General features: G+C 36.3%; 1 protein-coding gene across 3 annotated transcripts in view; it reads left to right on the plus strand.

Annotated features, from left to right (window-relative positions):
- The window catches only part of LOC131069994 (leucine carboxyl methyltransferase 1 homolog), an 82520-nt gene that overhangs the window by 30673 nt on the left and 37065 nt on the right, over positions 1 to 14782 (plus strand). For all 3 annotated transcript variants that reach the window (XR_009112258.2, XM_058005542.2, XM_058005543.2), the window contains 2 exons: positions 12552 to 12640; positions 12740 to 12882. Coding sequence is in view for 2 of the 3 variants with exons in the window: in XM_058005542.2 (XP_057861525.1) it covers positions 12552 to 12640; positions 12740 to 12882 (232 nt within the window). In the remaining variant the exon portion in view is untranslated. The remainder of the gene's footprint in view (positions 1 to 12551; positions 12641 to 12739; positions 12883 to 14782) is intronic.

The following is a 14782-nucleotide window of genomic DNA, read 5'->3' on the forward strand; positions in this document are numbered from 1 at the left end:
TACTTTTTATTGATGTTTGTATTTAGGACTTGCAAGTCTTCATCTATATTCTTCTGTTTTATTCCTACCTTGTTCAATCGGGATTCTTCTTGTAGACAGTCATCTCTTAGTCTTTCAAACTTAGGATATTTGGACCTTGCACTGATGCCTTGGACGAATGTGCTCCATCCACTAGGCAACCCATCTAAAGCAATGAGTGTTAGTTCTTTGCCTCGGATCTCGTAGTCCAGAGTTGCAAGTTCATCTTTTAGAACTGATATCCGCATGAAGTAGGCGTTGATTGTCTCCCCTTTGTTCATGGTGATATGATTTATTTCTCGTTTTAGTGCTAGAGTACGACTTGCATTTGATATCTCAAATGTCTTTTCAAGTGCCTTGAACATTTTATAAGCTGTCTCCTGCTTTCTAATGATGGGCATTATATTATTTCTTACCCCATCCACTATTATTTTAATAGCCTTATCATTTCCCTCGATCCATGTGGATTTCTCGGTTTCATCTTCTGGTTGTGCACTTTCAGTTTGGACATATGAATCAACTTTGTTTTCTCTTAAAATCATTTTGATTCTAAACTTCCAAGCTGAAAAATCTTCACTACCTCCGAGTCTATCTTCGAATCTGATAGCGTTGGCCATTATGGAAATGTGATGTAGTTTGTAACTTAGTCCTTGAATTTTATCAAAATTGAATAGCCTAAGGTTTGATTACCTTGGCTCTGATACCATGTAAAGTTATTTCAATTTCAATTAAAGAACAAGTTATGAACTATGTATGCTATATATGGATATGAGGAATTATGTCAATGTCTAATAATTCTGAATTTTATCTGCAGGTCTGAAGGAGAGAGATCATTTAATATTTTCTATGTCTTCTCCAAATGAATTCAATTGGCATATATATCATTTAGGCACCCGGTGAATTGGTGTATTGACCGGTCATGCCTTTTAGGCATGACCGATCAATGCACCCATTGATCGGTGCCTTTACATTTATACCATTAACACAATGCTAATTATCGGTTCAAAAACCCCCGATAGCATATTGTAATATCATAATATAATGACTGATCTATTTAATGAATCGGTTCAGATAAACATTGATGATTCAAAGTGCACGATGAATATAATCCAACCGGTGCATTTGTTAACCAATGTTTAATGCCAAATGAAGCGGTGTATTCATTAAACCCGATAACAAATATGCTCGATATAATTAAGCCCGATAACAGATGTGAATCGGTGCCAATGTTTATGCATCCGATAGCAAGTATGTATCGACTAATTTAACCCGATAACTTAATGATAAGCAATGTTAGTACAATCCGATAATCATATGTCATATAAATCAGACATGAAGCATGTAGATGAATAACAGAACAGGAAGGTTAGGAAGATCTTATCTTGCATAAGCTACCATGCATTAACAACATATACATTATTACTATTTTGCTCAAAGCATATTCCTCTAGTCAATCGTACTATGAATTCCTTAGGAATATTTGCAAAACGCAATCTCAAGGATGGTTGTCCTTGTATTGCCAAAGCATGGGTGAATTCCTTGTCCATCCATCTCGGGATAATGTACTTGAGAAGGCCATCAAGCCCAAGAGCACTCATTTGCCTCTTGTCCCACGAATATGGTAGGATCTCAGGTCCACTCCATCCCTCAGTCCATCTTGGAGGTTGTCCATCCTCCTTGATCAAGCCTAGGAGCACTCATTCACCTCCCAACCTGCGAGCGTGGCAAGATCTCTAGTCCATCCATCTTGGGGTGGCATACTTGATAAGACCCTCAAGCCCAAGGGCATGATTGAATTTATGGTCCTCAACAGTCCCTGACTAGAGCATGACAGGGTTTTTGCTCCATCCATCTTGGGGTGGTTTGCTTGATATCTCGTGAACTCGAAAGGATGGCCGTCCTTGTTTGCAATATATTGCTATAAATTCAAAATAGATTGCAGATTGTATTAGGACGAATTTAAACACTTATTTCAAATCTGCACAGAAGCCTACTTTTGATAAAAGTGGTCTTGGATTTGTAGAAGGGAAAAATTCCAAAGCACCTAGAATGTTCTAGAAATTAAATGAAGAAAAACAAACAAGCTATGCTGAAAGTCTTAAAAATGGTGGAAACAAAGAAAAAGACAGCCAAAAGACAAGTACAAATTCTGGAATTAGAAATGAAGGCTTCAGAAAACCTCTTCCATCTAGGCAAGCACAAACAACTAGGTTTAATAACTCCTTTTATGTTTGTCATCTTGGTCATAGGGCATTGGATTGTAGAGTATGTGCAAGAAATAATTTCAGTCATAGAGCTAGGAATTATGGAGCATATCCTAGAAATGATCATGCATGGAATATGAACCGAAGTCAAGGTTTCATGAGTAGGGATTCTTTTTCTCCTTTAATGAATTTCAATATCATGTGCTACAAGTGCAATAATTTTAGTCATATTGCAAAAGTTTGTAGAAGTAATTTTGTAGAACCCCTTAGACAAAGTGAGAAGGAAGAGAATAAGATTTGGAGAAAGAAGAAATCAGCAGAAAAAGAAAACTCTATGATTGTTCAAACAACCTTGCATGTAAGTGCAGTAAAGAGGATATTCAAATATTTGAAAGTACTATGGATTTCAGTTTATGATATCCAATGAGTGGAGGTGCATTCTTTCTAGGAAATTATCTTGTTTCATGGTTGAGTAAGAAACAAGAGTCAATTTATTTGTCTACAGCTGAAGCTGAATACATTGCAGTAGTTTCTTGTTGCACGTAGCTTCTATGGATGAAGCAAACGTTGAATGACATCAAGGTAGAGTTTGATTATCCCATCTCTATTTTCTATGATAATACATACAAGTGCAATTAATATATCCAAGAAGCCAACTATGCACTCCAGGACTAAACATATTCCAATGAAGTATCATTTTTTAAGAGAGCAAGTTGTTGACAATCAAGTAAAGTTAGAATATGTTGCCACCAAAGAACAAGTTGCAGATATCTTCGCCAAGCCTCTTCCAAAGGAAACTTTTGAGTACCCGAGGAAGAAGTTGGGAGTGATGTCACACTCATCTTGTCAGTAAGGAAGAGTATTGATTAAGGGGGAGCTTATAATTGTCATATCCTATAGCTTCATGTGAAGAAGTTGCAAAGTTATTATCTCCTTTGCCATTGATGTCAAAGAGGGAGACTTAGAGATAGGAGGAGCAGGAGCAGGTTGCATTTTCAGGTTTGTAAGCTTGAAGTTGTCATCAATGACAAAGGGGGAGCATGAGCAGGTTGCATTTTCAGGTTTGTAACCTTAAAGTTGTCATCAATGACAAAGGGGGAAATTGTTAGATAAATGTCATTGATGTCAAAGCTTGATGTATAAATCAGTTTTTACAGCTGCCAAGAAAGGAATGCAAATCACAAAGCTGGTTGCCACTTTTAGAAGGAAACAAGAAAAGACTGTTTGAGGATGTGAGCTGCCAAGAAAGGAATGCAAATCACATAAAGATGGCCACCACTTTTAGATGAAACAAGACAAGAATGTTTGAGGATATGATTGATTAAAACTGAAACACTTTTATGTCATAAAATGAAAGATTTAATGTGACATGAAAAGAAAGTTTTAAAAATCTGATTTATTGCGACATAAAAAGAAAGATTTAATGTGATGTAAAAAGAAAGATTTAATGTGACATAAAAAGAAAGATTTGATGCAGATCTAAAAGCAGATTTGATAAGGTTTCGTGATCAGATTTGGGCACCCAAAATATTTAAGAAATCTTTCATTTTTGAGAATCCAAACAACAATGCTATTTTTAGTTGGTTCTATTCTTGAAGAGTTTAATGGATATTAATGAAACAAAACAAAATATTAAGAAGGCCATGCGCCTAATGCATGGAGTGTTTTTGGTTGTTGAGTGAAGTGTTTTCAAAAAACAAAAAAAAAAAGAAAATGTGCATCTGCTTGTAGATTTTGATTTTGACTAAGAGATAGAGGGTGATGACCAGAGTAGAAAGTATAGATTTATGAAGATTGAGCAAAGTACAGTAAAAGTTTTTAAATTGAGTTTATTGGAGGTCGGTGCTCAAAGGGAGTTGGTGCTTCAAGTGAGTTGGAGCTCATGTTTGTAAGATCAATCTCTTATGTGGGTTGTTGCTAACAGTTTGTAAGAAGTTAATAAAAGCAATATTTTGCCGTGGTCTTTTCCCTTAGGGTTTTTCCACGTAATTTCTATTTTCTTGCACATGTTGTTTGCTTGATGGTTTTGAAGTTACATTTGCAGATTTGAAATAAGTGTTAAAATTCGTCCTAATATTGATTCACCCCCCCTCTCGGTATTAGCGTGTGCTCTTCATAGTTGATGTTTGAATGATTGATACTAGACTTATGGAATTGAAGGAAGAATTGATTGTTGATATGTTTGCTTGATTCCTTTATTCTTGATTGATGATTGATGGATGATTGAATGTTCTCCTTTGATTTGATGATTTGATATATTGGTGAATGATGATTGAATGAATGTTGAATTCGTAGAGTGTGAGTGATGATTGAGTGAGTGCTGATTCGATTTACTGGTGAGTGATGATCGATAAGTGACCCTTGAATGCTTGGAATGCCCTTTATACTTTATTGGTGAAAGAGTTACCACCTTCCATAAGAATTTGAGTCACCACTTTTCTTTGCTGCCTTTGAAAATAATAAATTATTTTCCAAATTGATCTCCCTTGGATGTCCTCCCGAAATGAAACCTTCTCCCCTTTATATCTTCCAATGTGAGGGAGAGTCACACCTCTTCATCATGTTTGCCCTTTGCAAGGGTCACAACCTTTCACAATTACCATCCTTTGAAAGAGTACAACCTTTCATAATTTCTGCCCTTTGGAAGAATCACAACCTTTCATAATTACCACCCTTTGGAAGAATCACAACCTTTCATAATTACCACCCTTTGAAAGAGTACAACCCTCTATCATTTCTCCCCTTTGAAAGAGTCACTTCCTTATTTTCTTCCCATTCCTTTCTTCTTGCATTAATCCTTCCTTAATTTCCATGGTCCATTCTTCCTTACTCCATATCCCTATTCAAATGAACTCTTCTCCCTTTTATATCTCATGTTTGAGGGAGCCACAACTCTTCATTACATGCCTCTTGACCATTCATTAAACTTAATTAAATAATTATAATAATATTATATATATTTTTTAATATTTTAATTTTATTATTAATACTATTATTTATTATTAACTCGTGCTACCTCTGGTCAAGTTGAAGTGTACCCATGGCTTTCATTTTATCAAACTACTTATCTTGGCAAATAATGAACTTTTTTATTGCTTCAATTAACAATATGAATATATACTTTATTCTCTTGATTAACCTTTGAAAATACATTTGATGCTTCTTGCATTGATTGTTTTCTTGTGTTTGTCTAGTATGGGGCATAAAAGGTTGAACCAAAAACTCTGAAATAGTTTACTCTTGGCTTGTATTCATGGCAAAGCTTGAAGAAAGTTTTCCCTTGAATTGACAAAGTAGGAGCTCAGTTTCTAAATGGGCAGCTGTATCCATTGTTTCTACCAAAAACCTTGTATCCATATTTTTCTATTTCATTATAGCCCTAGCCACGCCTTCTAATGTCTTGTGCATCCTCTTTGTAACTTCATTTTGTTGTGGTGTATGTCAATTGTCAATTGCTTCCTTATCCCATGTTCCTAATAGAGACCTTGGAATTCATCAAACTAGTATTCTCTTCCATTTCTCTACCTAATGTCAAAATTTTTATGTTTGCCTATCTTTCAACTAGGTTTTTAAACTCCATGAACCAAGCAAATAATTTTGTATATGAGAAAGTGTACCCATGTCACAAATATCATTGTGAGTTAATTGCAAACATTTGTTTGTTCTCCATTTTGACTTCTTGGGAAATTGCTCTCAGTTCTGGTCACCCCTCTCCCCCCCACAAACAAAACATCATGTTTGAGAAAGGTAGGCAATCTCATGATCATTCCATTTCTTTGTAAATCCTTCAAACTTTGAACATTCAAGTTTCCAAACCTTAGGCACCATAGTCTTTGAGGAGAAATGTATATTTTTTTCAATCACCACTATATATTCTTCATCTCTTGGCAACACTTTACAATGTTTTCGTAACAAGTTTCCATCTTCATAACCTATATACTTTATTCTATATCTATCTTTTATTGAATTGATTTTTAGTATCTCTTATTCAAAAATATTATGGTATCCCATTTTCTAAATGGTTACTGATGATAGCAAATGCTTTTTGGTTGTGTAGTCGTATAGAACACACCATGAATCAGAACTACCAAGTCATTTGGAAATTTCACTCACTTCCATATCCAATTGTTTTATAGTTATTTTATTAGTCAGTCTTATTGGACTCAAATTTGATTCCTTAAAAGTTTAGAAAACATCTTTCCTATAATGTTGTGTGCTTTGTTGCATTGATATCTGTGACACAAACTTTAGTCAACATCATAGTTTTTCATTGAATAATCCAAAGGTCAATATTAGGTGTGCGATTCAACTTGCAAATCCTAAGTCTTGTGAATTGTATGTTTTTGATTAGGATAAAATAGGTTTTGAAGGGGCCTTGAAACCCTTACAACCAGAGACCTGCCATCAAATAATGATTAAGGCTACTTAGCAGCGAAACATAGATTTTAGAAAGGATCTGAAACCTTTTGGACTTACGGGCATCCAGAGCCCAAGACACAACGACTGCAACAAAAATTAAACATCAATCAACGCAGCTGCGACTAGCCAACACTAGTCAACCATCATAAGAAAGACATTACAGAATAGGCTGGAGCAAGGAACGGATCTGGGTCAGCAAATGATCGACCTCAGAAAAACAGAGAACAAGGGTTTTTCAGGCACCCTCAGCCAACAAGGGTTTTCCCAGGCTCCCATAACCTGTAACAAAATCTCTGGGCCACAAAACACCACAAAACCCATGCTTAATTGAAAACAAACATTGGCCAAATTGGGCCCTTGAAAACTATTAGCATCCAACAATCCCCTGAAAGAAACAAAGACGATAGGGTTTTTCTAGGCTCTCTCAACCATGAATGTGGGTTTTACAAGGCTCCCACAACCAAACAAGGCCTAGACCACAACGATACAACCTAAAAGAACAATCTAGGACACAAGGTTTTGAAAAGGCACTCGAAACCTTTTACATAAGAAACCAAGAGGGTTTTTACAGGCTCCCTCAACCCACAAAACAAACTGAGAAATTGGGTTTTGACAGGGAACCCAAACCCTTCTATGAAGAGCACCATGAGAGTGTTGACAGGCAACTTGAACCAGCAGCACAAACAATAGTAGCCAAAATGCCCCCTCACCCCTTCTCTCCACCTCAATAGGAGAAAGTGCCACCTCAATAAGATAAGGAGGAAAATAGACCGATAGCCTAGAAACCCCTTTCGCAGCAAGTAGAAGCCGAACCACTCCCTCACACCTAGTCTCCACCTCAATAGGAGAAAGGGCCACCTCAATAAGACAAAGAGGAGAGCAGGTCGACTGCTCAGACAATCGTCTCACAGCCCAACACATAAGCGGCCTCTCCACCTTCATAGGAGAGAAAACCACCACCGACAAAGATCCAAGAAATCAGGGAGAAAGAGCAGAAGAAACCCTCACTAAAGATAAAACGAGGAAAGGACAGAGGGTCTTCTCACACCCATAACCAAGGGCTCCCACCAAAACAGCCACACAACCCCCAAACTAAGTAATGCCCTGCTCCCAGCATGCAAAGACCACAGAAAGCACCCGATGCCTGCCAAGGATAGCAAGGAAGAGCAGGAAGAGGGGAGAAGAAATGCAAAAGCCACAAATGCCACCCTCAACATCGCCAAACTCATACTCAACAGGTACAAAAAGCCTCCCTCCCCTCCACACCCAGCCTTGGCCTCTCCCACACCATCAACCATGCGGAACAGGGCAACGAGCACAGGATCAAAGATTGCGCACAGATAAAAGCACTAAACATCATGGAGTGGAGACATTATTTTTGGGATACTTGGAATATTGTGTAAAAAGACATTGAAAGGGAGGTTACTTAGAAAAGGTCAAATGGGAGTTATAGATGATCTTTCCAAGATAGGTTTTATGACAAGGCGGTTTTATGACAAAGCATTGATTGAGTGTCTAAGATTTGTTGCATTGATATCTGTGACACAAACTTTAGTCAACATCATATTTTTTTGTTGAATAACCAAAAGGTTAGTATTAGGTGTGCCATTCAACTTGCAAATCCAAGTCTTGTGAATTGTATTTTATTATGTAGATGATAAATAATATATGATCTCCAAACATCTTGGAGTGGAGACATTATTTATTTTTGGGATACTTGGAATATTGTGTAAGAAGACATTGAAGGGGAGGTTACTTAGAAAAGGTCAAATGGGAGTTATAGATGATCTTTCCAAGATAGGTTTTATGACAAGGCATTAATTATCCTCATGGAGTGCCTAAGATTGGAAAATTGGTCAATATGATGGTTATTATAGAATCTATGACATGTGAACATGTAAGAGTTACTTTCTATTTCAGGTTGCTTGACCATGACTATGGCAGATTGGAGTTTTGCATGAGGAAGATAGGTACCTAATTTTGGGTCCATTGTTTTGACTCATGTTTTTGAAACTATTCTTGGTTTGTAGTTTCTGATTTCATATTATTGAGGCCTAGAATAATGGATTCATAAGTTTCTTTACAGGTACTCTTATGTCATTGGATCATTGTTAGAGGAATGAGAGGTTGTATTGGTGTATTCTTTGTTAAGATTAATACAAGCATAGTCATATTTGGTGGTGGAGTTTTTTCACAAGGTTTTCTCCACATATATTTGGTGTACATATGGCAAAGGGTTTCTCCATGCATGCTTGGTGTCTATATGTTTTGCTCATTTGTGTATTCTTCTCTTTTGTTTCATTATTCTCTTATAGTTTAATCACACGTTAATCATATTTGAATTCTTTTGATTAATGGTGTTATTGTGTTGTCTACCCTATTTTTCAACATTTGTCAGAGCCACAACTTGATTTTAGAGAGGGGAACCTTTTTTGTAGTGTTGTTGAGTTTTTGTGGTTGTAGTGGAATCATTTGATTTGGTTGTTTTGTAAATTTGATTGTGATTATGGAATCATGTCAAGCACAACCGTTTTGGAGATTAAGTTCAGTAGCTCTAGGTACAAAATGTGGAAACTAGAAGTAGAAGATCTCTTCAACATTTGTTAGAGCCTCAACTTGATTTTAGAGAGGGGAACCTTTTTTGTAGTGTTTTTGAGTTTTTGTGGTTGGAAGCATTTGATTTGGTTGTTTTGTAAATTTGGTTGTGATTATGGAATCATGTCAAGCACATCCGTTTTGGAGATTAAGTTCAGTAGCTCTAGGTACAAAATGTGGAAACTAGAAGTAGAAGATCTCTTGGAGTAAATAAATTGATGGAGAGTTGTGACAAATAAAGAAAAGTCAGAGCCACAACTTGATTTTAGAGAGGGGAACCTTTTTTGTAGTGTTGTGGTTGAATCGTTTGATTTGGTTGTTTTGTAAATTTGATTGTGATTAAGGAATCATGTCAAGCACATCCATTTTGGAGATTAAGCTCAGTGCTCTAGGTACAAAATGTGGAAACTAGAAATAGAAGATCTCTTGGATTAAATAAATCGATGGAGAGTTGTGACAAATAAAGGAAAAGCTTGCCAGGTTATCGGATGAAGATTGGAAGAAGCTCGACAAAAAGGTACAATTTATCTCTTTGATTTTATCCTTCTAAATGTTTATGAGGAGAATACCTCATATAGTTTGTGGAGAAGGGTAGGTTAAATTTATCAAACAAAAAGTTTGCTAAATAATTTATATTTAAAATAGGAGTGAAGAATTGGCTTGGGTTGGGGTGGGGTGGGGTGGGGGCCAGAATAAAGGGCTCATGAAGTTGCTAGAAGAATAGCCCCTACTATCTATAAGGTGCCTAGGGTTGGAAAGCCCTCTAGTTCTTTCCTTGCCCTCCAAGATAATGTTAAAGTTGCTAAACTCAATCCCAGGCGAGATGACCTAGGATGACCAAAGGTAGTGTTGGACTTGAGTTGCTCCAAAAAGGCCATATTGGGATCTCGAGAACCAAACTAGATTGGTTTGTAGACCCGGCTTGTGAAAGATACCTTAACTCAATTTCTAGTGCTTGTGCAACAGCTGTGAACTCAATTTCTTTCCTTCTGCACTTTTTAACTGCATGCACAGGGGCATTTTTAACACTTGAAAAAAATCTTTGGTATAGATTTAGGTGATTCCTAAAATGCTATTTTTATTAAAAGATGGTCAGATGTTTTAAATTTTTGAATAGCTGCACCTCTCGTCTGATCTTCTGGGATGTGTTTCATGTCCTCCTGCCTATGACTTTCCCCCCTTTCTCTACCTCCCAGTCTGCAATCTTAAAGTGGCACTCTCCTTTCTTTTTTGTTGCTGATGGCCTTTGGAGTGTTTTCATGGCCTTCCTAACCGTGGCACCTTTTGTTTGTTCAAATGGTGCCACAAAAGGAGTAAGCATCCCAAAAAATGAACTAAACAGATGAACGACTCCTTACTACCATCAACATTGCTTACAACAGCTTGCATTTCACACCAAACTTGAACAAACTAGCCTGAATGGTTTTCTGTAGTTTGAATACTTTAGTAGCAAACATACACCCAAATTTGCGAGAAATTTGGATCTTTAGAACCCATTAATCCACAAAAAGTTTCTTTGCTGACACTTGAATGAAATATGGTTCTCCTGATTTCTAGTTGATGAGACAAAATTTGTTTATCAGAAGAGAAAATTAGTGTGGGTGTCCATAGGCAGGTTACCATAAAAAAAAAAATATTACATTGCATGTGGATGTTATCCCATGGAAAGAACCATTACTATTTTCCACATTCTTCTGCCATTCTAAATTCTTATTTTTCCTGTTTTTCTAATTTATTAATTTCTAAATGTGAGGGTGTCTCAAATGGGATGCATTACTTAAAAGTTGTTAAACTTTTCTAATGTCTTAAGCTTACTTTGCTTTGCATCAAACATCCAACATGCATCATTTGGATATTGTGGTAACCTATACAATGGTGATAGTAGCGTTTGATAGTTCTTTTTGCAAGTGGCCCACATGATTCTCTCTTCAGGCATGGACACTTGGCTACTTCTCATGTAGAAGGCCACCTATTGGCCCTAGCTTAGCTCATAGTCCTGACTATGGGGATATGAGCATCACTGGCCTTTTGCCTATTTAAAGAGGAATGTCTAGCACCATGGTTCATAGGAAAGTGTACTTGATGATTACCATGCTTGCTTTTGGGACTAATCGATCCCTCTTAGTACAGCCAACTCTCATGTGGACATTGATCTCGTCTTGGCTCTTGTGGTGATTACAAGGATGTTGGGAATTCTTCAGCGCTGGACTTGTACATATTGGAGCTGACCCGAGTTTCCATTGGCTCTCTGATCTTAATTTCTTTGGCTGAGAGGGTTTACTTTCACTTGGTTATCTGTACTGTATTTCATGTCTTGTTTGTAAATCATCAAGGGTTTACCCGTACCCATTTTGGGTTTATCCCCTCTAGTTATAATCATTTACCATTTTAGTTTTAGCTACTTTTTGATCAGTGGAGTTATTTTTAACATTCATACATGCTCATGTATTCTTCTGTACATTTGAGTCCCATTGACTTTCTTTGGTTATTTGTGAATGTTGATAATTATTTTTCTCTTTTTTTTGCACAATTGTTGTGAGTAGCACTTTTGGTTGGTGAGGAATATTGGGCATCCTTGCTGTCTCTCTTTCATTTTGATGCATACATTTCCCATTGACCTACTTTGGTCATTCATCAATGAAAATTGAAGAAAATTCTTCTTTTTTCTGTATTACTTGCACATTCTTCTTGTGAGTAGCTTGTGATATAGGGAAATCTAAGAGTTTCTCTTTTTCTGTAACACTTATAAGTTATATACTGTTTAACTTTATGTTGCTTCTTTTATGTGCTGCAATGAGCAGAATATAAATTTGCTGCCTAGAAGAGTGGTATGTGGACTGCATTTTGGTGTCATTAGCATGTTCAATGTAACTAAGTTATTAAATTAGCACGTTCCATGTAACTAAGTTATTAAATCCATCTTTACGTTGCCATGATATACATAGCTCTTTTATTTATTGTGAAAAAATAAAAGACCAAATGACAATGTTCAGATTTGCTTAGACGATGGACAGATTTTCAAGATTGACCCACAGCAGAACTTCTTAGGTGGCTTTAACACTTACTTTTTAAGTTTCTATAAGCCATACTACTTTTAAAATAGCTGATTCTCACTTATGTTTTGTCTTTTTCTTCTAAGTTAAAACCTTGCATTGCAAATTAGAGTTTTACATCTTTTCTATAAAAGTTTATATAGTAATAATCAAATTGCTGAAATTCTATGTTGCTTTGTCTCTTGTTTTAAGTACTTATAAAGTTCACACTTTGCTTTTGGTGCCTGATCTAACATGTGTTGATTTCCTTCTTCTTGTGTAGTTCCTGTGTGAAAAAGGGTTACATAAAGGACAACTATGTTCATCTATTTGTTAGAAGACCAATGAAGAGATCTCCAATCATTAATCGTGGTATGCATTTCTGTAGTCTTTTGATTTATCATATATCCTTGTGGCCATGAAAGCTGACAAGAATATCAACCTTTGGTGTACAAATTGGAAAATGTTGAGGTTATTATGCCCGATGGGCTGCAATACGGAAGTTACTTTTTCAGTTTCTTGATGCTGGAATGGAAACTGTTGATAATACCCCATTGAAAAAACAAGTGATTTCCCTTGGAGCTGGCTATGACACAACCTTCTTCCAACTTCAGGTTCGATACCTTTTTACTGTGTGGGGAAGTTATTTTTCTGTATCATGAAATTGTTCCAATGGGATGAGTTTGTCTATAATCTTATGCACATATTTTGAAGGTTTTATGATTCATATTATGTGGTGATTGGTTATAACCTTCCTTTTTTACAGATATTATAGATTATTAAATGATCTTCTGTGTTATATGCTTTTATATTGGTGTATAAGTATTGTTGTTAAATAATCACTGCAAATCTCCTTGATAAATGCAGTTGAGATTTATAATTCATATTTTGAAGGTTTTATAATTCATATTATGTGGTGATTGATTATGACCTTTTTTACAGATAATATAGATTATTACATTATCTTATGTATTATATGATTTTATATTTGTACATAAGTATTGCTGGTAAATGATTACTGCAAATCTCCATGATAAATGCTGTTGAGATTCTCTAACTTGAGCCTCTACTAACTTAAGGTGGATTTAAACTGTGATGTGTGTTTGTTTTCTTTTACAAAATAAGTCATGTTTATGTTACAACAAGGGATACATTAGCTTTAAGATACTCTAGAGAGAGTCAAGTTATATATGAGCTTGAGGCAGCTGTGGCAATTTTTTCCTTGGTCCATGGGGATGAGTTGTACAGATGCAAAGGCATAGACACCACCAGCAGTAGAGTAAACAGCGAAGACATAGGCACATGCAGAGCACTGTAAACAACTGATGTCCCCAGGATGCAGGGACGGGCAGGGATGAAACATTTTCTGCCAACTCTCTCCACTATGCCTATTGGGTGGGATGTCCCATCCTATAGGGGGCGGTTAGGGATGGTTAGGGACTTCCTGTTGCCACTGGGACTGCTAGGAGACCTATCCCTTAAAAAAACAAAAAGACAAAAAACATTTTATATCACATTTTAGCTCTTTAAATCCTGAATTGACTTTAATTTTTGAAAATCATGGTTAAGGTTGTGAATTTTCTTTTTGTAAATTTCTGAATTCTCCTTATGTTTTGGAATCCAAAATAGTTAAAATCAAGAACATTTATTTATTAATTCTCCCGAGTCCTTAACTGTTGCAAGTTTGGAATGTGATAGTTTTGAAAATAGATATGATTTTGTCTTTAGGGGCTCCATGGCTCCTACTTTAATTCCTGTTGCTGGGGGCCTTCAGTTAATTGAGGTTGCAACATGTGCGTAGTCAACCTTCCCACCAACTTTGAAGATGGTGAGCTATGGACATTGGAAAAAGAGCATACATGATATGTCCAACTTAGGGTATAGAGTACACCTAGGATTGTCTTGGCTAGGGATTTGTGTTGAGTGGTTGCTTTATTGTGCATGTTTTTCATGCCGTGTTTTTTGTTTCCTCCTAGAGTGTGCTATAGCTATGAGGGTCAAAAACATGAAATCTTCTTGAGGTGAGAGTGGATGTTTTGAGTTATATATGTATCTTATGGTATCCATTTTAGTGAGTTAATTATTTACTTTATAGTCCTTATTAACTTATCACATGTTGTAGTTTGCATTGGTTATTTACATCTATTTTTATATCATTACTTATTCTCTATTATCTTTACTCTAGTATTAACTATGTAATTCTGCTGCTAATAATTAAATAATTTTGGGAAAATTAGCATCACATGAACTATGTAGTGCTGTTGAGGGCTCTTTTTCCATACCCGACTTGGCTAAAAAGTTAGCCACCATGGCAACTTGTAATAGTATGAAAATCAAATTCCTCAAAGGAGAACAAATAACTCTAGCCCCATCCAAGAAACGTCAGTGTCTCTAGTTGGGACAATTAGCCTTATGAATACCCTTGTTCACATTCAAAGAGTCTTCTTCCACCACTGCCTTTTTAAAGCCTGAAGGAGAAGCCAACACAATTCACTCAATTGCAGCCTCCATTTC

Source organism: Cryptomeria japonica, chromosome 6 (genome assembly GCF_030272615.1).
Source record: "Cryptomeria japonica chromosome 6, Sugi_1.0, whole genome shotgun sequence".
In the NCBI taxonomy this organism is placed as follows: Eukaryota; Viridiplantae; Streptophyta; class Pinopsida; order Cupressales; family Cupressaceae; genus Cryptomeria; species Cryptomeria japonica.